Below are 21,866 nucleotides of genomic sequence, written 5' to 3' on the forward strand. Positions count from 1 at the left end.
TGGTTTTAAACCTTGACTTCATTTTCACATAATGACATAATATTCTATAAAACTTAATCAACTGACTACTCTTTATCTGCGCAAATGCGACCTAATTTCCCAATGTAATAAGTAAATTAACCAGTGAACAGATCAAAATAATAATCGTTTTTGCCAGATTGCATGCTGTAATATATCTCAGTAGAATTTTGGTACTGCAGACTCAGACTCACTGGAAAGACAATTTCTTTTGATGAATTTATATATATATATATATATATATATATATATATATATATATATATATATATATATATATGTATTATTTTTTTTTTTTACACCATTTTAGCTGAGGGTGTTTTTATGTTTGTACCAACAACGAATGTTACAAAGTGGACGTACTGTGGACCTAAACCGACGTTCGCGACGTCCCCTGTTTACTGGGTTATACTTTGTTGAAACCTGAAACAACTGTTTAGCTTATATCGTTTCTATTTCCTGTTTGTTTTGCAAGTTAGCCTACATCTAAGGATTGACCTTCATTGTGCTCGGCACAAATCAACAGATAAAGGGATGAGGTTTGGTAATAACAATCTGTGCAGTTCACTTAAGACGTTGAAGGGGTGTGGCGGCTTGGTAGGTCTCATGACTTGAGTTGAGGTAAACGCCGCCCCCGAGCTCAGAGCACAACATCTACAGTCGTCCGTTCAGACTAGAAGCAGAAGTCAGCTGACTGCACAGCGCTCGACACAGCCATGTACTGTCTGCTCAAATTGGCGCCTTTGTTTTTGGCATTAGCCGTCTGCCATGGGTGGCTTTTCGACAACTTTGTAGAGAAACAGACGGAGCTGGATGAAATCGCTCTATGGCCGCTACCGCAGAAATTTCAGTCGTCTGACGCCGCTTTTAAACTCAGCCATGCCAGCTTTCAGATCGTCCACTCGAAACAGTCCTCCGCCGGACCGAGCTGCAGTCTACTCGAGAATGCGTTTCGCAGGTAGGTAACGCTACTGTATACCTTATTCATATTTGTGTTATGAAAAACGCTAGTGTTTAGTTTAATAGGAAGTATAGTGTCAGTACAGTACTTAACTAGCACCGTGTGCTCGGTATCATAGAGATAGTAATAGTTAAGTAGAATCCATTAGGCCTTAACTGACCTTTGCTTTGCAGATATTTTGAATACATATTCGGTGACATGAAGAAGCACGAGAAGAGCCGAAAGAAAATGTATGATTCAGATCTCGCAGAGCTGCAGGTGTGGATCACATCAGCTGATCCAGAGTGTGACGGCTACCCGAGTCTGCGGACCGACGAGTCATGTGAGCTTTTTTCCTTCCGCCTTTTTTGATCCACAGCGCCGTAACCCAAATGATCTCTAATCCAATGAACGATCGGCAAATCCAATAATTGGCATCTGCCTTTTGTGGGTGTAATCGGGTTAACGTATTAACGTAATTCTAGAGCTCTTTTTAGATTTTGTAAAATTTGACTCATGTTATGTAATTTGTAAACACTTTTTACAGTTTCATAGAAACTCGAGTGTGAAAGTCAGTCACTTCCTGCTTCAATCAGATGTACTGAGATCAAACTGAATGAATGTTTTGGTTGTCTGTGAATTGTGAATCGTTTCTTTTCTTTGTGTAGATGAGCTGTCAGTTGATCAACCCTCTGCTGTCCTGAAAGCAGCTAATGTATGGGGAGCTTTGCGAGGTAAGCAAAACTCCACAATAGAGTTGTACTGTAAAGGCAGTAAACAGGCTCAACATTTAGATTTCCCCTATGAACATATACTCTACTATTCAAAAGTCTGGGGTCAGTCTTTTTGTTAAAGACTAAATTAATATATTTTTTTTCCAGTAGGTACACAATAAATGAATCAAAAGTGACAGTAAACATATTTACATTGTTACAAAAATATATATTTCAATAAATCCTGTTCTTTTGAACTTTCTATTTAACAAATAACTTCAAAAATATTAAGCAGCAACTGTTTTCAGCATTGGTAATAATAAGTTAATATAACAAATATGTTTCTTGAGCAGCAAAACAGCTTATTAGAATGATTTCTGAAGAATCATGTGACACTTAAGACTGAAGTAATGGCTGCTGAAAATACAGCTTTGCCATCACAGGAATAAATAACGTTTTAAAATAGAAGTAGAAATATTGATATATTTCACAATATTACATTGGATTAAATTCCATTTCAATTCTTATTAGGGGCATTGCCCTTTTCTAAGTCTCAAGTCTCAGTTTATTTACAGAGCACAATTTGAGTTGACCAATGTGCTGTACAATATTCTAAAAGACTTTTAAAAACATGTATACAAACCAAACAAACAACAGACAACAAAAAACATCATAAATCATATGCTATGTTGAATAGATATGTTTTTAACTTTGATTTAAAAATATGCAATGTCGGTGCAGTTTTAATATGGATCGGTAACTTGTTCCGAAGTTTAGGTGAGGCTATATCAAAAGCTCGATCACCCCTAGATTTTAATTTTGACTTTGGAACAGTTAACAAACTCTGGTTGGCAGACTTAAGAGTTCTTTCTGGATGATATTCACACAACAGGTCAGAAAGGTAGGAGGGAGCGAGGCCATTTAAGCATTTAAAAACAAGCATAAGCAGTTTAAAATCAATTCTAAAGCGTACTGGGAGCCAATGTAAAGACAATAACACAGGAGTAATATGTTCGTGTTTACAAACACCTGTTAAAAGACATGCAGCTACATTTTGGACCATTTGTAATCTTGATATTGAAGAACTGTTAATTCCCAGATATAAGGAATTACAATAGTCAAGTCTAGAAGAAATAAAAGCATGAATTGCAATTTCGAAATGCTTAAAATAAAGATCTGTAGAAGCTATTCTGCCTTAAGAGAAGAGATTGCAATGTTTATTATGTCCATATAACATGTTTTATCTCAACTTATGATTTCATCATTTTAACTTCCTTTATTGTTGTAAGGACTGGAAACATTCAGCCAGCTGGTCTATGAGGACGACTATGGAGTCGTAAGTTTGAAGTAGACCATTACTTACTAGATTGTTGTTTTTGATTAAGGCTTTAAATGTTAATACATTCCATCAGTGTATCTGTTTAGCTCTTCTAAAATCAAAACATCTTTTGTCTTCTCAACAGAACAACATCAATAAAACAGAAATCTCAGATTTCCCACGGTTTGCCCATCGAGGGATCCTCCTGGACTCATCTCGCCACTTCCTACCACTCAAAGTCATTTTGGCCAATTTGGTAAGCTGAAATTGTTTGCTTTACAAAAGCAGGCTTTAGTTAAACACATGCATAGATCTGGAATGGCATTTTTTAGGCCATGCTTAAATTATGAATTATCATTTTTTCATTAATGCTCAGTTAGAAGGCTTTTGTCAACAAACTAGCTCAAGGAAGTTATTTTACATATGAGACTGGAAAGTCAAGTTTTTTAGGTACATGACAGTAATCACAAGACAAGATGATGCTCATCACAACTTTTCCAGAAAAATGCAGTCAGTGAACAGTAGTGAAGTTTTGACTTAGAATTAAATGCGAGTCACGTTCATATTTTGCTGGTTTTGAAATACTTCTCATACCACAGCGTTCAGTAATAAAGTGTCTTCACAGGAAGCAATGGCGATGAACAAGTTTAATGTATTTCACTGGCACATTGTTGATGATCAGTCCTTTCCTTATGTGAGCCGTACCTTCCCGGAGTTAAGTCAGAAGGTGAGTATGTGATACATTTGACTTTGTTTTAGATTCAAACTTGACTGCCCCACACTGATTAAACAGGTCTGTATTCAGAACATGAATTATATTGTAGATTTCAAACAGGTTGTTAGTGGATAGTGTCATGGGCAAACATCATGTAAATAGGAGATCATATTGAGCTATAATTACACTGAAACTAATTCCAGGTTTTTGAAAGACTTATAGGTAGGGCATCAGATGCAAAATTCATATTTACGTTGTGTTTGCATATAAACGTGTCTTGGCAGTGTGTGGACACAACCATCCTACAAAGATAAAAATCCATTCACTCTTATATTCTTAAAAATCCTAACAGTCTCAGTTCAAGCCATTTTGATTTTCTGAGCAGTGTGATATCGTACTGCTCAGGACCCGCCCGCAACCGCTGACGGATATGTCCCATATAAGCATATTTCCGCCCTCAGCCAGTTGTATACTGTTCGCCATTTTCTCAGTGCTTGAACAGCTGGAGCAACAACATCTTGTAAGCAACGTGTTTTGGAGTAGGATGTAAAAGTGAACATAAGAGTCTTCATTTTCTTCATTTTCTCACCACTAAGGACGCAGTGAATTAATTTTGTTTTTGATTGAAATGCGCTACTAAATATACAAAAAAATAGAATAGAGGGGCGGGGTGAACAGTAGCTCATTAGCATTTAAAAAGACATGCACCGAAACTGGTCGCTGTGAACAGAGCTGTTTTTGACCAAATGAAAAGGGTGTTGTTTTACACAACCATTAAGGGATTTTAACCAAAGTATATTACAAACATTTCATGAAGACCCTAAAGCAGGAGTTTTCAAACTGGGATTTGTGACACAAAGCCAGGGGGTCTGAAAAACAATTTGCTATTATAGGCTACAATATTTTCCGGACAACTCACGTTTTTTTATCTTCTAAAATGTGCTATGATTCATATTCCAAATGTCAAATAAGCAAAACGTAAACACTTAAAAGCGGGGTTTTTTTCGGTCACAAGAGAACTTCTTTATATAATAAATAATAGTTTAGCAACCACACCGTGTCTAACAGTTCACTCATGAAAACAATTCATGCCGAATGAGAGGTTACCGGCAAATTACCGGCAATTCTGCATCACTTAATTAAACTGACAACAAAACTGTGACACCACTTTGTAGTAGGCCTATCGAACCGAACTGTGACTTTGTGAACCGTTTCACCCCTAATATGTACACATTTATTTCTGTTCTGTTTTGAATTCCACTAAATTTAAACAATTTGAAGTGAGGGGAAATAAAATACATGTTAGTGTTTGTCAAGTTCCCTAACATTTGTTTTATTTAGGCCTATTAGTACATTATAGGAAAATGCAACTTGCATGCGACTTGCATTAAGGATCATTTTAACCAATAAAACAATCATATTATGTTTATTATTCCCACCCACTTTAAACTTTAAAAATCCTCCCCCCTGTAAGGGGTCCCTGGCTCCAAAAAGTTTGAAAACCCCTGCCCTAAAGAATCATACCAACTTGTGTAAAATGGCATCCAATGTCCCCCTTTAAAAAAAGATATGCCATGCTTTTAAAAATAGTTCCCTGTTCTCATATGCGTTTATTTGTATTTGCTGCACTGGAAGCGAAAGGTAAGGGATAAAATTGCCACAAAATGATGATACTGCTGTAGGACATGTCAATTCCTGTGTTGTCCTTTAGTGTAGAATTTTCACCTCTAATCTAAAGAATTAGCCTGTAGGACTCAACTGCCACTGCTGAAATCTACTGGGGAAAGTTTTTATCTTTGTGTATTGATCATGTTTTCCCTATTTCTTTTGTGATTGACAGGGAGCCTATCACCCATTCACACATGTGTACACTCCATCTGATGTGAAGATGGTCATCGAATTTGCCCGCATGAGGGGGATCCGAGTCATCCCTGAGTTTGACACCCCTGGACACACACAGTCGTGGGGCAATGGTTAGTTGTTGGACTTGCTTAGTCATACGTAAGACTAGAAAACACTGCACAACTTTTCAGATCTGAACAAATTTTAAAACACTAGGGGTCATGCACTTGCCAACTTGCCCAAATGACAAACACAGTACAAACTCACAAAGAAACATGCCTTATTACTAGCAGACACATGTTTCAGAAGTCATGTAGTTTATTTCAGTCTTAAGTCATGTTTTGTTGGTTTAGCAGTTTACATTTAAACTACAGTTACTGATTAATGTGATAATAAATGTTTTCTCTCTCCGTCACTCTTTCCTTTAGGCATGAAGGATCTGCTAACACCTTGTTACAGTGGCTCTAGTCCTTCAGGATCATTTGGGCCGGTGAACCCCATCTTAAACTCCTCTTATGACTTCATGACACAGTTTTTTAAAGAGATCAGCACCGTCTTCCCTGATGCCTACATACACCTGGGAGGAGATGAGGTTGATTTCAGTTGCTGGTAAAAAAAAAAAGGAGCTTCTTAGCCAGTTGTCAATTAGTGAAGTACATTGTTTCCCTGAATATTGTAATGCCAACAATCTTACTTTATATCACTATTGCTCTACTTAATGTTGATAGCAGTTATGGTTAAAGTTTATGATTACATTCCTCTTATTGTTCCTGTAGGAAGTCCAATCCTGATGTTCAAAAGTTTATGGCAGAGCAGGGCTTTGGCACAGACTACAGCAAACTGGAGTCTTTCTATATTCAAAAGTAAGAGTTTCAGTGTAGTCAGCAAATATATTTAGTATAGTCTTGCAGTATAAATTACAGATGATTAAGAGAGTTTGCTTTTCTTCCCAGAAGAATGTAATTGTAAATGAAAATATGAATCAGAACACAAACTGACATTGTATTATTCATCTTTGGAAAACAGATTACTTGATATTGTGGCTTCTACCAACAAAGGTTACATGGTATGGCAGGAAGTGTTTGATAATGGGGTGAAGGTAAGGCTCATCTCATTTTATCTGTGATATGGGCTTAATGTAAATCCAGAAATGTTATATTAATTTCTTAGTTTATCTTCCTTTTGTACACAAATTAAGACACATTAGTGCGGGTCCAAAATGTTTTGTGACTTCAAATCAAAGCCTAATCCACTTTTCTTTAACCTTCTTAATCACAAATAGCCTTGCATGCTCACCTTTTCATTAAATTGCTGTTTATAACTGTGCTTGCATGTGAATGTATGATTGCCCATAAATATAACAGTCAAAAAGAAAGGGGGGGGGGAAACATTGATTAGGGCACATAATGAGCTTTATGCATGTTCCAGCTGAATGCAGACACTGTGGTGGAGGTGTGGATGGGGAACAAGATGGAGGAGGAGCTACAGAATGTGACTGGGGCAGGATTTACAACCATTCTTTCTGCCCCTTGGTACCTGGACTACATTAGCTATGGACAGGACTGGCAACGCTACTACAAAGTTGAGCCACTCAATTTCCCTGGTCAGTTTCTCTAGTCAAACTCTAGTTTTGTTTAGTTTAGAAGCACTAGTTTAACATCTAGTTTCAAAAGCAGTCATTTAGGAACTCTAGTTATTCAGTGTTTACACATGTATTGGGCATTAAATGATGTGTGATTGGTTTTGACCTGTCTTGTTGGCAACTTAGGGTTAAAATGGTCGGTTCAGATTTAGATTTCAGATTTAGTTTTAGAGTTTTAATCAAATATGGTTATTAATAACATTTTCAATCAATGTAACATTACATTTCATCCTGGTTTTTGCCCTGAAAATAGCCGTGGACAAGTTGACATGGTGCTGAAATCACAAACAATCTTGGGGGTTGAGACTGTGGTCTGGGTAGAGATGGTTAGTTGAGAAACACCTCCATTTTAAAGTTGGATATATATGCTTCTCATCGACCATCGATTAATTTTATGAAAATTCCTGTAAGTCTGCATTATTGTAGTGTTCAGTTGTGGTCCTGTCAGTATGGCTCTTGTATTTGGTTGTCACTTGTGGGTTGTCATGTCTATGTAATGTCAATGTTTGACCGCTCCTGATCAATTCTGAGCTCCTGCCACATCTTGAGGTCAGTTGTTGAAGACACTGAAACCACATATTCCTGAATGCTTTGGAAAGCATGCGCTCCAGCAACTGTCACTCTAAATACACTACCGTTCAAAGTTTGGATTTGGAAGATTTTTAAAAAGGTTTTTGAAAGAAGGCTTTGAATAAAAAGTAAAAATGTGCTAAATATTATAAATATCTTTAATGTCAGTTTTGATCTTAAAAATGTCTTAGTGACCCCAAACGTTGGAATGGTAGCGTATGCTTTGCCATAATTCCTTCTCCACCTTGCTCCAGCCTTGTTAAATCAATACAATAATATCTCTGCTAAAAACTTCTTCATAGATGTCACTGTAAAGGATAATGTTTAACTTGTCAAGTTTAGAGGCCATTAACTAATAATCTAATGAGAAAGACATGGCAGTCACTGCCGAGCAGTTTAGCCTCTTGGAAAATGTGACACTAAATGGATATATTTCTCTGGACTGTGTGCAACAAAGAACAATTTTGATGTAGTTTTGACATTTTTAACTGCTAAAATTGAATATTGATTGCATTGTATTGGGATATGCCAATATTGATAGTAGGGATGCCCGATACAGAATTTTTCCGATATGCCGGTATTGTTTAACTCATTTTGGCCAATACTGATATTTCCTTTAGTTTGAAAACCGAAATTATAAGCAACATATTTTACATTTTATCAAGAACCCATTTGTTACAATTAAATAAACAATAATGAAGTTCTTTTATGATGACAGTACATTAAAGCTTTGAAAATAACTATAAATAAACTATCAATCGCTGCATTTTTTTCCCAGAAAGATGCAGTGTTAACCTTAACATTTTATTTAAAGATTTAACATTAGTAGATGGTCTAAAGCAAACAAGTTGTGAAACTTTTGAAAATCTTCTAGGGCTCATAATTTGTTTAAAAAAATATAACATTACACATTAATGAATAAATCAGTATATATAAAATTATTTAATTTACAAGTGTTTGCGATTTGTTTTTTTTTTTTTTTTTTTTTTTAAAACCGTCATTTTGTACCTGCATTCTCAGTTTAAATGCAGTAATCCAAAACAGTGAATCTAATCATCATTCAGGCAAAAGAATGAGCCACACTGCTGACGTGATCTAATCGCTAGCACACCCTGAGCACATATGAGTTATTTATGAGTTATATTTACATTTAAAGCTATTACCGGCCGATTCTGATATCAGTCCGATAATATCATGCATCCTTAATTGATAGCCAGTAATTTTTACAGCTGATTTAACACCAAATATTGTACATTCATATTATTTTGTCATTTTAAAATGAACTATGTTTGGTTCTTTAAGGACTACTAGCGACTAGATCTGCATAAATGTGCAATCTTGAGTAAAGTAAATCTGAATGAAGCCTGAAAAGCCTCACGAAAACCTTAAATGGAGTCCAGAGGGATTTATCCACATGTATGTTCGTTTGTGTGTTATACATGGGTCTGTATGTGTACACATGTAGCTGAAAGCGGACACACAGATCCATGTGTGGATAGAAAGGCAGTACCAGGAGGAGATGGCGCAGGTAACGGCGGCTGGTTTCAGTGCTCTGCTCTCTTCACCCTGGTACCTCAACCGCATCAGCTACGGCCAAGACTGGGTGAACATTTACAAAGCCGACCCCCAAAATTTCACTGGTGTGTTTCATTAGCAGATAATGGGCCTCTTTCTTTTTTGTGACTTGTTGTGTTTCTTCTTGACTGTTAAGTAACTTTAAATAGCACTAATGCATGATTTTGTAAGCTATGTTGGAGTTGACCTTTCTTTAACAAAGAGTTAAGTAGTAAGTCTGTCTGTTAATGGATGAGTCTGGTGAATTTCCTTGTTTATTCTAATTTCTTTGTTTATTGTATAGGTTTTGAAGGTCAGCTACACTGATTCAAAGGCAACAGGTTTAAATGATAAAGGTGGCATGTGATTGTACAGAGTCAGATCAGATATTACATCCTTAAATCGATCAGTTTCCCCCCCCCCCCAGTCCAAAGCTTTCATATTAATGGTATTGTCAGGAACCCGTTCTCATTTGGATATGCAAACAAACATGTTTGTCATGTGACCATAGCACTTTGTACAGACTGACAGTTATGAGTCTGTTCAGTCACGTCCCAGTTTAAATGGTTTGCTTTGTCTGCAGGTATTCAGATGTTTAATATAGGAGTGTTTGACACAGATCTGACTCAGACAGGACCAACTTTTTGCTTTGAGGGACTACTTTTTATACATTGTTTTATTTTATGTATATGTTGTATTAAAGTGTATTTTGTCTTTGCTGTTGTTGTTAACTTGTGATTGATATTTTACCACAGGCACAGATGCACAGAAGAAGCTGGTGATCGGTGGAGAGGCTTGTCTTTGGGGAGAGTATGTGGATGCTACCAACCTCAGTCCTCGACTCTGGTATGATACATCACTCAACTGTACCAACAACAGCAATACAAACCATTATACAGGTGTAATAATGTTACAAACATGCGCTTAATTAACTGCATCTCCTATCTTGTAATATGTGAAATATAAAAGTAAAAGCTAAAGTTAGGAGTCTGTGGCATAACTGAAACCAAACCAAAGACTGTAGAATACCCAAGACGACGTGTCACTCGTATTGTTTTGAATGCGGAAAGCTCATTATGGCCGCTCTATCAAAGGAAGCCCCGCCTTCTGAATAAAAGAGCCAGTTGCATCACTGCAGCTGCCGTTAGAAGTCCCGGTTGCTATCCGCCTTTCTCTTCCCGTAAATTTTATGGGGTTGGCTTCCGGTCTCATTCGCATCCAGCTATTTTTAGCTGTACAAAACAGCTCGTTTTGCTGCTTGATATTGCAAATTGGTGCGTTTTTCCATATTATTTTAATGTGTTATCTTAATTATGAACACACTGGTTTGTAGTGCAAGATTTACAGTTTATTGCACGTTGTTATTCTTTCCCTATAGGGGATAATGAACCGGAAGTCTCAGCCATAAGCTTACTTCTGCGTTGAAGAAAAAGGTGGATAGGAACAGCGTTCTTAGACGTGTCCTTCAAACTGCGCATGTGGACTGACTGGTCTAGCCTGAAAAATTTGCTTGTTTTAACATTATTTATGCAAAAGAAACAACCTTTATAAGACCGTTGTTGTCAGAATTCATTGGTGATTTTAAATATGAAATTCAAATGTAAGCTTGGTGAACAGTTTTGGAGAATTTAATGTTTCCCCATTCAAAGAGATAGGAGCTGCACTTGCACACCCAAGAGGTGTTTTAAAGATGTCCGCAGAGTGAAATGACTTGCCTTAAAGGGACTTTGACCAAACCTACTATTTATTTAGAATTATGTTAATAATTTATGAATTTTGTTCGTTTGTTTCATTGCAGGCCAAGGGCCAGTGCTGTCGCTGAGAGGTTATGGAGTGATAAAAACGTGACAGACGTGGGTAAAGCCTATACTCGTCTGGTCCAGCATCGCTGCCGCATGGTCAAGTGAGTTAAACTATGATAGTTGCAAATTCATTAATGCAATCTCACCTTATAATACAACATATGATTCCGTCTGTTATATTCTTTAACTATACGTGTAAGAATCCTGATGCTTAGTAGTGGAGTGACCTCACTAAATTTTATTCAATTATAGATTTACTTATTTGTGTATTACAATATTGATTTGTAATTATTTTTAAGGCAGTCACTGAATTAAACTAAATTTGTTTTTGCAAATAAAATTTGCACAGGCATGTTGTTTGTGTATTTCACTGGTGAAAGTGATATTTTTCCCCTCTTTCCCCATCAGGAGAGGCATACCTGCAGAACCTCTGTTTGTTGGCCACTGCCGTCAGGAGTACAAGGGCCTGTGAATGTCAACACTCAGTCCAGAGTAGACAATTAAAAGGGAATAAAAGCATGACACTTTTTAAAATGTAAAACCATGTTAACCATGTTCCAGTTACTATGATTTGCTGTTGTATGCACTGAGCCAGCTACTGCCCGAACTTGATGATTGCGATTTACTGTCTTTTATCATTAAGCTCTTAGCATTCTTGGAAAATTTAACTAAGCACAAAATGTACCATGGCACCAACAGTTTCAACAGTTCTGCACATCTAGATTTCCTCTGCAGGGTTAAATTTGCTGAAATTGTAATTAGTATTCTTGTGAATAAATTTTACGGTATTTGAAGCTTTTAAAATGAAGTTTGCTTTTTACTCATTTCCCATGGCTAGGTATGTTGTAAGCGTTTTATAAATGAAATACACATTTGGAAAAAAGATTTATAAATGTGTTGTTATTGTAAAATTATTTTATATACATGTACACAAACACCAGTAAGCACTTTTACCTTACACTGTTGTCTCCAAGAGACAAAAATCCAATTAAGTCTTTGGATGTGGGTTGAGCAGGGTCATCATGTCTATATATAGCCTGGTCTCCAAGACTTATCTTCTGGACATATGTGAGCAGCCAATCACAGAGCAATCAAAATTTGTGTCCGTATAAATGGTCAGTTCAGTTGGTGACAATTACTGCTTTAAACCAGTCCAGCCATCTTGTTGAGCAGTATATTCTGGTCCTGAGTGTTCATGGGTTCATAGCTGGACAGCTCCAGAGAAAAGGTGGCGTTCCCAGAGGTCAAAGTGCGCAGAACGGTTGAGTAGCCCTTGCAACAAAATAATATAAAAACTGTTTCAACATTCTCAGATGGTATATAGTTATTGGCCTTTTTATACATAGAGATTTTATAATGTCAATATACTTGCAGTAAAATTTGACTAGAGCTGTGCGATAATAAAAAAAATTATATCTTGACATTTTCTGAAATTTTGCTGATAACTATAATTAGACTATATCTTGCTGAGCGTGCACAGAATCTGCATATGAAGTCACATTTAGATGCATTTACATTGTTTAATGCTGGACATGAATGCATTTAACCTGCAGTTACAAATGCATAATTCATGTTTTGATGTTTAAAAAAAACATGTAGAGCACTGATATATGAAATGATTTGGGAAAGATATATGTTAAAGGATTAGTTCACTTCCAGAACAAAAATGTACAGATATTGTACTCACCCCCTTGTCATCCAAGATGTTCATGTCTTTCTTTCTTCAGTTGTAAAGAAAGTGTTTTTTGAGGAAAACATTTCAGCATTTTTCTCCATATAGTGGACTTCTATGGTGCCTGAGAGTTTGCACTTCCAAAATGCAGTTTAAATGCGGCTTCAAACGATCCCAAATGCGGTTGTAAACGATCCCAGCTGAGAAAGAAGGGTCTTATCTAGCAAAACAATTGGTTATTTTCATTAAAATAATACAATTTATATACTTTTTTTTATGTCAAATGCTCGTCTTGTCTTGTTCTGCCTGAACTGTTTTTTTTTCCGGTTCAAGACAGTTAGGCTGTGTCAAAAAACTCCCATCTCATGTTCTCCCTCAACTTCAAAATCGTCCTATATCGCTGTTTTACCTTTTTTGTTAAAGGTGTTTGATCTTCTTTGCATGTTCACTTTGTAAAGACTGGGTCGGTACTTCTGTAGTGATGTAGGATGATTCTGAAATGATTTTTAAGTTGAGGGAGAAAATACGATTGGAGTTTTTCAACATACCCTAACTGTCTTGAGTCAGAATACACAGAGTTCAGGCAGAGCAAGACAAGACGAGCGTTTGAGATTAAAAAGTATTTTAATTGAATTTTTTAATGTAAATAACCAAAAGTTTCGTTAGATAACACCCTTCTTCCTCGGCTAGGATCGTTTACCACCGCATTTGGGATCGTTTGAAGTCGCATTTTGGAAGTTCAAACTCCGGGCACCATAGCAGTCTATTATATGAAGAAAAATTCTGAAATGTTTTTCTCAAAAAACATTTTTTTTTTCCGACTGAACAGAGAAAGACATGAACATCTTGGATGACAAGGGGGTGAGTACATTATCTGTAAATTTTCATTGAGTCATTCATTCAACCGAAACACTGTTGTGTTGCTCAAAGACACAAAACAGTTCTGCTGTGACTTGTTTGGAACCATTTTCATTGACGAAATTTTAATAGACTAAATCAGTCAGTGAAAGTGTGAACTCTATGTGTGCACAGTAACCTACATCTCATAGTGTATGTGTGCACTTGTTTGGTTTTTGCAATGTACCTGATAATGTCAAATCGCATATTGTTTAAACAACAATTTCAATATTATCGTAGACAATATATGTCACACATCCCCAGCTATTACTAACACATTATATCATCGTAATATTTTTAGTGAAAGACTCACCATCATCTCAGCCAAAGGTACTGTAGCGAGCAAAACCTTGTTTTCCTGTCGACTTTGGATGTCACATACAGTACCTCGTCGCTGGGAGAGATCTGCAAGCACAGGACTCAGATATTCTTCCCCTACTGTCACTTCCAGAGCCATCACTGGCTCCAAAACCTGCCCCCCAGCCAGCTTCAGAGCCTGACACAGAAAGACGACAACTCAGATGTGGCACTGTTTTGTGATTGTGATTTTGTGATTTTTTCTGCAGTGATTGCAGAAAAAAAGGCAGTGTTTGAGTACCTTGAGCATGCAGCGGGACACGCAGGCTGACACCATGGCGGCAGAAGTGCCTGGCTCCAATCTCACATGCTGGATAACCGTCTTTACACCCTGTACAGGAAAACCCAGCACAGGACCTGGAGGGACATCAGATTTATAGACTCACCTGTACTGCAATACTGTGCCAGGAAGATACGGATGTGATGAATGATTCAGGCATAATACCTTGGAGGTAGGCGCTCTGAACTCCATTTTCCACAGCTTCTCTGACATCAGCAGAGAGCTGAGTTTTCACTTCCTCCTCAAAAGTCACATCACAGGAAGTGCTAGACTCCCTCAAAGCACGGACGTCAAGCTCCACCGTAACAACATGCCTCTTGTCTCCCAGAGTACGATCTAATGTGTCTGAAAAGATCGTACAAATCATACTAGAATTTAGTAATATTTAACTAATAATATTTAAATACTGTATTATTTGATATTATACTTCATTTAACTTTACAATTTCTTTGTGTGTAGAACTACAGGATGTTTTGTTGATCTTTTAATTTACACATAAATAAAGACATTAAAACATCCTACCAACCACAAACTTTTGAACCTACACTAAAATAGGGCACATAACTGGTCATATGTGGTTTTCTTTATCATTTTATTGTTTTATGCCTATTGTTTGCCATGAACAAAGTCTAGTGTAACCATAAGCTGTATTGGAACATAAAACAGTAAAGCAGACAAACACATAACCTTTTACTGGAAAATACTTACAATGTTTCCTCACAAAGAAAGTAATATGATTTTACCTGAAGTAAACAAACATATAAAATGCAAGGGGAGAATTTGCACTAGCCTCACCTGTGGCAGTTGCTGATTGGAGGATGGTCTCTCTGTAGGCCACCTGCAAGGGTCCCAAGTGTGTTTCGATGTTATACTCTCTCTTAATACGGTCATGAATGATCTCAATGTGCAGCTCTCCCATGCCACACAGTATCGTCTGTGCATAAATAAATAAATACATTGTAGAGCATGAGAATGAGAAAGAGAGATTGGAAGAGAAGAAATTGTTGAATAAAGTCGTTTTTGCTTTCTTTGTGCAAAAAAGCATTCTTGTACTTCATAAAATTATGGTCGAACGACTGATGTCAAATGGACTATTTTATTGATGTCCTTGCTACCTTTCTGGGCCTTAAACATGGTAGTTGTGTTGCTGTCTATGCTGGGTCAGAAAGCTCTCCAATTTTATAAACTTTGAGTATGAACAATTAAATATGTATATACTACACCATCTAACAGACAAAACACTTTCAAAGAAGAAATACTTTGTAAATGACTCCATTACCTGTCCTGAATCAGGGTCTGTTCTGACTTTAAGACTGGGGTCTTCTCTCTGCAGGCAGTTGAGCGCATGCTCCAGATCTGTTGGACGAATAACGAGATTTCAATCTTTCCACTTGCTGCAGCCTACTTGGAAAATTAACTGCTGAAGACTTGTTCTCAATATTCTTACCTGCTTGTTTGGCCAGGGTAGGAGGTTCAATGGAGCAGAAGAACACAGGCTCAGGGACCTCCACCCCTGCAAGAGCCAGACTGCTGCTCTCCCTGTGCGAGCTACTCTTGCTCTCTGCTTCCTTCTCAGCCCGACGCACCGCAGCTGCTGCAGAGGCTTTGGAGGAGACGATGGTGTCGCCTGTCACCGTCTGACTCGAAACAAATAAAATGATAGAACATACTATTTTCTCAAGGTGTGTAATGGATGAGATGAAGATTCCAGTCCTATGAGCTGGCAAGAAAAAGCATTTTTGTTCTACATAAGAGTGGTACCACTAATAACAGCCATTATTTATTTATTTAAAAAACAACAACAACAACATCACGACCACTCAAATGCACAGATGCTACTAAGCTCTTTAAACAATCATGTAAAAAACATGTAGATTTTCTTTGTTCCATGAAAGATAAGTTTACCTGTTTGAGTCCTACTGTGAGCGCAATGTTTCCTGCAGACAAAGATGGGATTTCTATCTGCTGATCAGCAAAAGGCAAGAGAAGACGACTCATTCTTTCCCTGGAGCAACAAAAACATAACAGATTGTAAGTACAGACCTTAAAATAAAATAAATCCTGGGGCATAATAAAAAAAACCCCTTTTTTTTTTTTAACACCACAGTAGTTTTTTGTTGAGTAATTGTGTAATTTTCCACACAACAAATGAAAGGAAAAGTAAAAAGCTGCTGAAGTAACAAAAATTTTATGGCATTGGGCTCTTTGGGCCCTTAACTACATGCAGTTGAGGTCAAAGGTTTACATACACCATACAGAATCTCCAAAATGTTAATTATTTTACCAAAATAAGAGGGATTATGCAAAATGCATGTTATTTATTATTTAGTACTGACCTGAATAAGATAATAAGAACTTATTTTGTCTTCTGGGAAGTATCTGAAGGGCAGTACTACATGGAAAAATATGATATGTAGGCAAAATAAGAAAAATGTACACATCGTCGCCCTGTTACACCCCTCACTCTTAATGCATCATTTTTACTTCTGGAGCATCAGTGAGCATTTGAACCTTCTGTAACAGTTGTATATGAGTTCCTCAGTTGTCCTCAGTGTAAAAAAGATGGATCTCAAAATCATACAGTCCTTTGACCTCAACCGTATAAGTCGGACATCAAAAAGTATAAACCTACGTTCCGTTCCTGTTGATGTTGTACACTGCCGACTGAGCCTTCATGCTTCCAGAATAGATCCTAACAAACACGAGCGGACCCCTCTGTTTATCATGGACCACTTTGAATGCCAACGCACACAGATCATCCTTATACCAGCGCCTGGACAGACAGGAACACATATACATTTAATCATAACATGATTTATTCTCCTTTAGCAAAATGAGTTGAAGGATGGTGCACTCACACCAGGTCATGGTTCCTCTCATTGGGGGCAGGAAGGTAAGCAGTAATGGCATCAAGCAGAGGTTGAACCCCTTTATTTTTCAGAGAGCTTCCACACAACACAGGCACCCCCTTACGAGTTAATGTCACTCTTCTCACCGCCTCCTGCAACTGGATATTAAATTTCAGTTCTGTTTATTCAATATCCAAATGTAACTGAACCAAAAGAAACATGGAGGACATGTATAGAGAAACTGTATATTCTTACCTTCCCAGCAGGCACTGCATCAAAGTTTTCACTGTACTGTCCCAGCAGCAGCTCAGCAAAATCATCATCTAAATCTGCTACCTGTCCAGTTCACACAAAATATTCAGCCAAAAATTAAAATTCTGTCATTCTAAAGCTGTATGACTTTTCTTCTGTGAAACACAAAAGGAAATATTTTGAAAAATGTCTTCACATCAGTGGTCATGCATAAAAGAGAGTAAATTACAAAAGAACCGTAATTTTTTGGTATTACTTACAATACTCAAGATAATAACAAAAGGCAAATAACAATAAATGTAGCAGTGTTTAGTCTATCATTTTCAAATACATTTTTTGTTTCACCTGTTCTATTAAAGTGGTCCTGGCCTCACTTGCAGCCTGGAGCACATCTGGGTCATCTGAGGCCTGAAGGGCACTGGTCTCAAAAGCACGACCATCATATGCCAGTGAGCTCCCCTGCCACGTTATTTTCTGCCTAGTGATCAAGTCTACCAATCCGGTGAAGCTCTTCCCTGAGCCAATGGGGATCTGGAAATAATACCAAATATCCAGAATTAATCTTTTCATTGGTAACTCCAGTTGGTTGCTATGTTTAAAAAGGTTACCTGAAGGAGAACAGGGTTGGCCTTAAGTTTAGTCTTTATGCTGTCTATAGAGTAACTCAGGCTAGGAGAAATGAGAGTGAGATTTAACCTTAGTAAACTGCAGTCATTCATTCAGATCAATAGCACATGCTTTCTCAGACAAAAAACAGTCATAAGTTGCATGGGTATATTTGTAGCAAATACAAAAAATACATTGTATAGGTCAAAATTTTTCTTTTATGCCAAAAATCATTAGGATATTAGGTAAAGATCATGTCCCATGAAGATATTTTGTAAATTTCCTACTGTAAATATATCAAAACTTAATTTTTGGTTGGTAATATGCATTGCTAAGAACTTCATTTGGACAACTTTAAAGCTGATTTTCTCAATATTTTAAATTTTTTGCACCATCACATTCCAGATTTTCAAATAGTTGTATCCTGTCCTATCCTTAAAAAAACATACATCAATGGAAAGCTTATTTTATTCAGCTTTCAGATGTTGTATAAATCTTAATTTCAAAAGAATGTACCCTTACGACTGTTTTTGTGGTCCAGGGTAACATATTTTAACAGATTCTCTAAATTTAATTGTAAAAAAAAAAAAAAAAGATTATGTGTATAACCTAGCTGCAGGCTTGTCCATCTTGTTTAGGAAACACACACATGGGATTTTATGTTTTTCTGCCTGACGCCACACAGTCATGGTTTGAGCCTGAAATCCACATCAAACACACACACACACAAAATAAATAAATACATTCTTTACAGAAAACTTATAGCCTTTATTAATTATTAATTCAAACACATCCTCAAAATACATTAAAATACATAATAATCTATTTATATTATGTCTGCCAAACCTCTACTCCAGCAGAAGCATCAAATACAGCTACCGCTCCATCCAACACTCGTAACGCTCTCTCAACCTCCAGAGTAAAATCAACGTGACCTGAGAAAAGGAAGATAATTCATTATAATTGTATATAAATACGTATGAAAGAAATGAATTATCTTTTCCCATTGAATACATCACTATAGGTGTGAATGAGTGACACACGTGTACCTGGCGTGTCTATGAGGTTAATCCTGTGATCCTTCCAATCAAAGGTAACAGCAGCTGACTGGATGGTGATTCCTCTCTCCCTCTCCTGAGCCATGTAATCAGTTACAGTGTCGCCGTCATCCACATCTAAACAAGACCAATCACAAAGAAACTTATAAAACAAATACACATTTATTAAAGAATGTAAATTAAGCTGCTCAAATGTGCCATTTTATTATCATTTATCTACTATGATTGTATTATTATTTTAAATCACTTTTTTAAAATATATTTTTCTCAGTTTTCAATTTAATTCAAATTTAACCCTTTAACTGTCACCCCCATTTTTTTTAAATAGGCATGAAAGTGCACTATCCGAACTTAAATTATTGTAATTCATGAACACATTGAAATACAGATCTAAGGTTGGTCTCTTTTCAAAGAAGACAGTCAGCACATTATGCCAGAAGTGGAATTTTTTCAAAAAAAAAAAAAAAAAAAAAAAAAAAAATATATATATATATATATATATATATATATATATATATTAATAAGTTATAGAAGTTTAAATTTACTAAAAAGAAAATGCACTGTACCATTTTTATTTTATTTTATATAAAATACATATTTTACATAACAGGTTTTACCCTAAATTTGATATCAAATTGAAGCCTTATGTCTAAATAAGTTACGTTCCAAATTTGAAGTTGATTTGAAAAAAATTGAGGTTCCTGTAAAGTTTGTTTGGGGCGTTATACCACAAACAGCCACCGTGTGCCATACAAACTCTACTGAATTTTTTAAAATGCATTTTTCTGTCACAAACGTCTAAATTTCTCTGTCAATTTTACTTTACTTTATCACAAAATAACCACCAAATATGAAATCCTGAGACTCAGACCTTTCCAATGACATGTTTTTTGTCAAGATTATAAAAAGTTTGGATTCTAAAAGACCATAATGCATTTTGTAATATGACACTTGACACCGCTGCTAAGGGGGAGGAGACCGCCAAAAGATTTCACAGTACCATTTCCATGGTAACGCAATGCCTGATTTCAAAATTCATAGGATGATTCTTGGGCTTCTAAGCTTTCAAACGATACATAATTTATGATGATTACTAAAATATTTGATAGAGAAAAAGGACAATGAAAAAAAGAGCGCCAAGCGTCCCACAGGTGGGACGGTGACAGTAAAGGGTTAAGTAATTGCGTCAGTTTCATTATATTTTTAAATATTTCTATTTAGCATTTTTTTTTAAATATCAGAATAAGTTTTTTAGTACTGCAATTTATTTCATTTTAGTTATTTTCCAAGGATATATTTTTAATTTTTTGTTTACGTTTTTTAAATAAACATTTTTGTCTAAAACGTATTTAATATTACTTATTTATTTTATAATGCTATATTATAATTTAATATAATAGTATTAAATACTTGTATTAATAATATTATCATAATAATAAAATAAAATAATAATAAAATAATTCAACTTTATTCCAGTTAATGATAATAAGATATTCTTCATCTACTTTCTTTCTTAATGTCACCTCACCTCCGAGAGCCCGTGTGTAGCCAGAGTAGTACAGCATTCTCTCTGTCGTGGTAGTCTTCCCTGCATCTATATGTGCCATGATGCCTATGTTACGAATTCTGACCAAGAACATAATACAAACATTTGGAGTTAATAGACCATCATTCTATACTCTTATATTCAAAAGAAAATTGTGAAAAAAAGGATCACAAAAAAAAAACAAAAAACAAAAACATTAATAACAAATATAACACTGTAACTGTGGCAGCATTTTAAATAGGCTGTCATATCTTACTTTGAGATGTCAGGGTTGACCACTGCTCTAGGTGATTTCACCTCATCTGAAGAAACAAAAAAAAGCTGTGAACAGTAAGACACTAGTCTAAAACTACAAAATATGTAGAACTTTCTAATTATCCACTACTGTCCTTTACCTCGATAAAAGCTGTAATTTCTATTCCAAGTCACTCTGCATCGGCATGTCTGTGAGGATCTGGTCATCAGGTGTCTGATGCTCTGAAAGGGAATAAATGATGCCATGCTTACTGAGTTCTGTTTATCACAGTTCGATCACACACAGGTGAACCACTTCATCACTAGTAACAGATAATGGTGTAAAAGACTAATACAAATGTTTGAGATGTACTTAAATGGTTTCAGAATCTGCTTTAAACAAGGCTTTACTGTAGTACTCATGATATCTTGGTGGAAAGTATTGTTGTAAACATAGTAAATTACACATACCTGTACGTCTGCTACATTTAAGACAAACAATCAACAACACAAACTTACCCCTCGGAGAATGGGGGACGTTGCACTTAAATGCATTTTTGAGGCGGAATGTCTGATTAAAGAGTTAAAGCTTCAGTTGTACAATAACGTTACGACACATGACTGCTGCGCTTGTTCAAAGTCACGTTAAGATCAGACTGGACATTTAAGTCATCGTAACGCTTGGACGTAGGGGGCAAATCTCACTGACGACACGGTAAAGGTAAAATACATCTAAAGCAAACTCGTATCGTTTTCTTTTCCTACTGACAGCAAGTTAAATACAGTTAACTGGCAGTTGTCAAACGCTTTTTACAATCATTCCAGTCGGTGACAGTGTTTGAACGCACACGTTTTGGTGCATCTGTAAATAAGTCCGTCAGAAACATGAATGAACGGTAAGATGTTCCACAGCCAACACACCGAATAAACATTGATCATGAAGTTACTACATTTACTACACACTACATTTATTTAAAATACTTAATATATAAACATTTTTC

At 36.3% G+C, this 21,866-nt stretch overlaps 2 protein-coding genes across 3 annotated transcripts; one reads left to right on the plus strand and one right to left on the minus strand.

Annotated features, from left to right (window-relative positions):
* The first annotated feature begins 656 nt into the window (after positions 1 to 656).
* hexb (hexosaminidase B (beta polypeptide)) lies at positions 657 to 11,918 on the plus strand. Of its 2 annotated transcripts, none has more exons than XM_051109576.1 (14): positions 657 to 976; positions 1,153 to 1,301; positions 1,627 to 1,692; positions 2,961 to 3,007; positions 3,135 to 3,245; positions 3,615 to 3,716; positions 5,545 to 5,677; positions 5,975 to 6,155; positions 6,323 to 6,409; positions 6,573 to 6,645; positions 6,975 to 7,149; positions 10,068 to 10,158; positions 11,111 to 11,215; positions 11,523 to 11,918. In XM_051109576.1, the coding sequence occupies exons 1-14, from the start codon at positions 735 to 737 to the stop codon at positions 11,584 to 11,586; spliced, it is 1,626 nt and encodes a 541-aa protein (XP_050965533.1). In that variant the 5' UTR covers positions 657 to 734; the 3' UTR covers positions 11,587 to 11,918. The 2 variants fall into 2 exon arrangements, with proteins under 2 accessions (XP_050965533.1, XP_050965532.1); XM_051109575.1 differs by lacking the exon at positions 6,975 to 7,149 and adding an exon at positions 9,224 to 9,398.
* Positions 11,919 to 11,953: 35 nt separating this feature from the next.
* Positions 11,954 to 21,456, minus strand: gfm2 (GTP dependent ribosome recycling factor mitochondrial 2). The gene is made up of 20 exons (XM_051109574.1): positions 21,385 to 21,456; positions 21,027 to 21,108; positions 20,888 to 20,933; positions 20,614 to 20,711; positions 19,077 to 19,202; positions 18,874 to 18,962; positions 18,637 to 18,725; positions 18,030 to 18,090; positions 17,767 to 17,952; positions 17,425 to 17,505; positions 17,179 to 17,327; positions 16,953 to 17,093; positions 16,226 to 16,325; positions 15,768 to 15,957; positions 15,600 to 15,676; positions 15,116 to 15,254; positions 14,486 to 14,665; positions 14,282 to 14,397; positions 13,997 to 14,179; positions 11,954 to 12,386 (listed from the first exon to the last, which is right to left on the minus strand). Exons 1-20 carry the CDS (start codon positions 21,418 to 21,420, stop codon positions 12,258 to 12,260), a joined length of 2,298 nt encoding a protein of 765 aa, XP_050965531.1. The 5' UTR covers positions 21,421 to 21,456; the 3' UTR covers positions 11,954 to 12,257.
* Between the last annotated feature and the right edge of the window lie 410 nt (positions 21,457 to 21,866).

The sequence above is a fragment of the Labeo rohita genome, chromosome 5, assembly GCF_022985175.1.
Source record: "Labeo rohita strain BAU-BD-2019 chromosome 5, IGBB_LRoh.1.0, whole genome shotgun sequence".
In the NCBI taxonomy this organism is placed as follows: domain Eukaryota; kingdom Metazoa; phylum Chordata; class Actinopteri; order Cypriniformes; family Cyprinidae; genus Labeo; species Labeo rohita.

What these genes read in the sequence shown, in the direction of transcription:
- hexb (XM_051109576.1), top strand. Translation starts at nt 735, where the DNA reads ATGTACTGTCTGCTCAAATTGGCGCCTTTGTTTTTGGCATTAGCCGTC. An exon ending in CTCGAGAATGCGTTTCGCAG is followed by an intron (nt 977 to 1,152) that starts GTAGGTAACGCT and finishes TTTGCTTTGCAG; the next exon opens with ATATTTTGAATACATATTCG. An exon ending in GAGTCTTTCTATATTCAAAA is followed by an intron (nt 6,410 to 6,572) that starts GTAAGAGTTTCA and finishes TTTGGAAAACAG; the next exon opens with ATTACTTGATATTGTGGCTT.
- gfm2 (XM_051109574.1), bottom strand. Translation starts at nt 21,420, where the DNA reads ATGCATTTAAGTGCAACGTCCCCCATTCTCCGAGGG. An exon ending in ATGCAGTGCCTGCTGGGAAG is followed by an intron (nt 17,328 to 17,424) that starts GTAAGAATATAC and finishes TTTAATATCCAG; the next exon opens with TTGCAGGAGGCGGTGAGAAG. An exon ending in TCACAGTAGGACTCAAACAG is followed by an intron (nt 15,958 to 16,225) that starts GTAAACTTATCT and finishes GTTTCGAGTCAG; the next exon opens with ACGGTGACAGGCGACACCAT.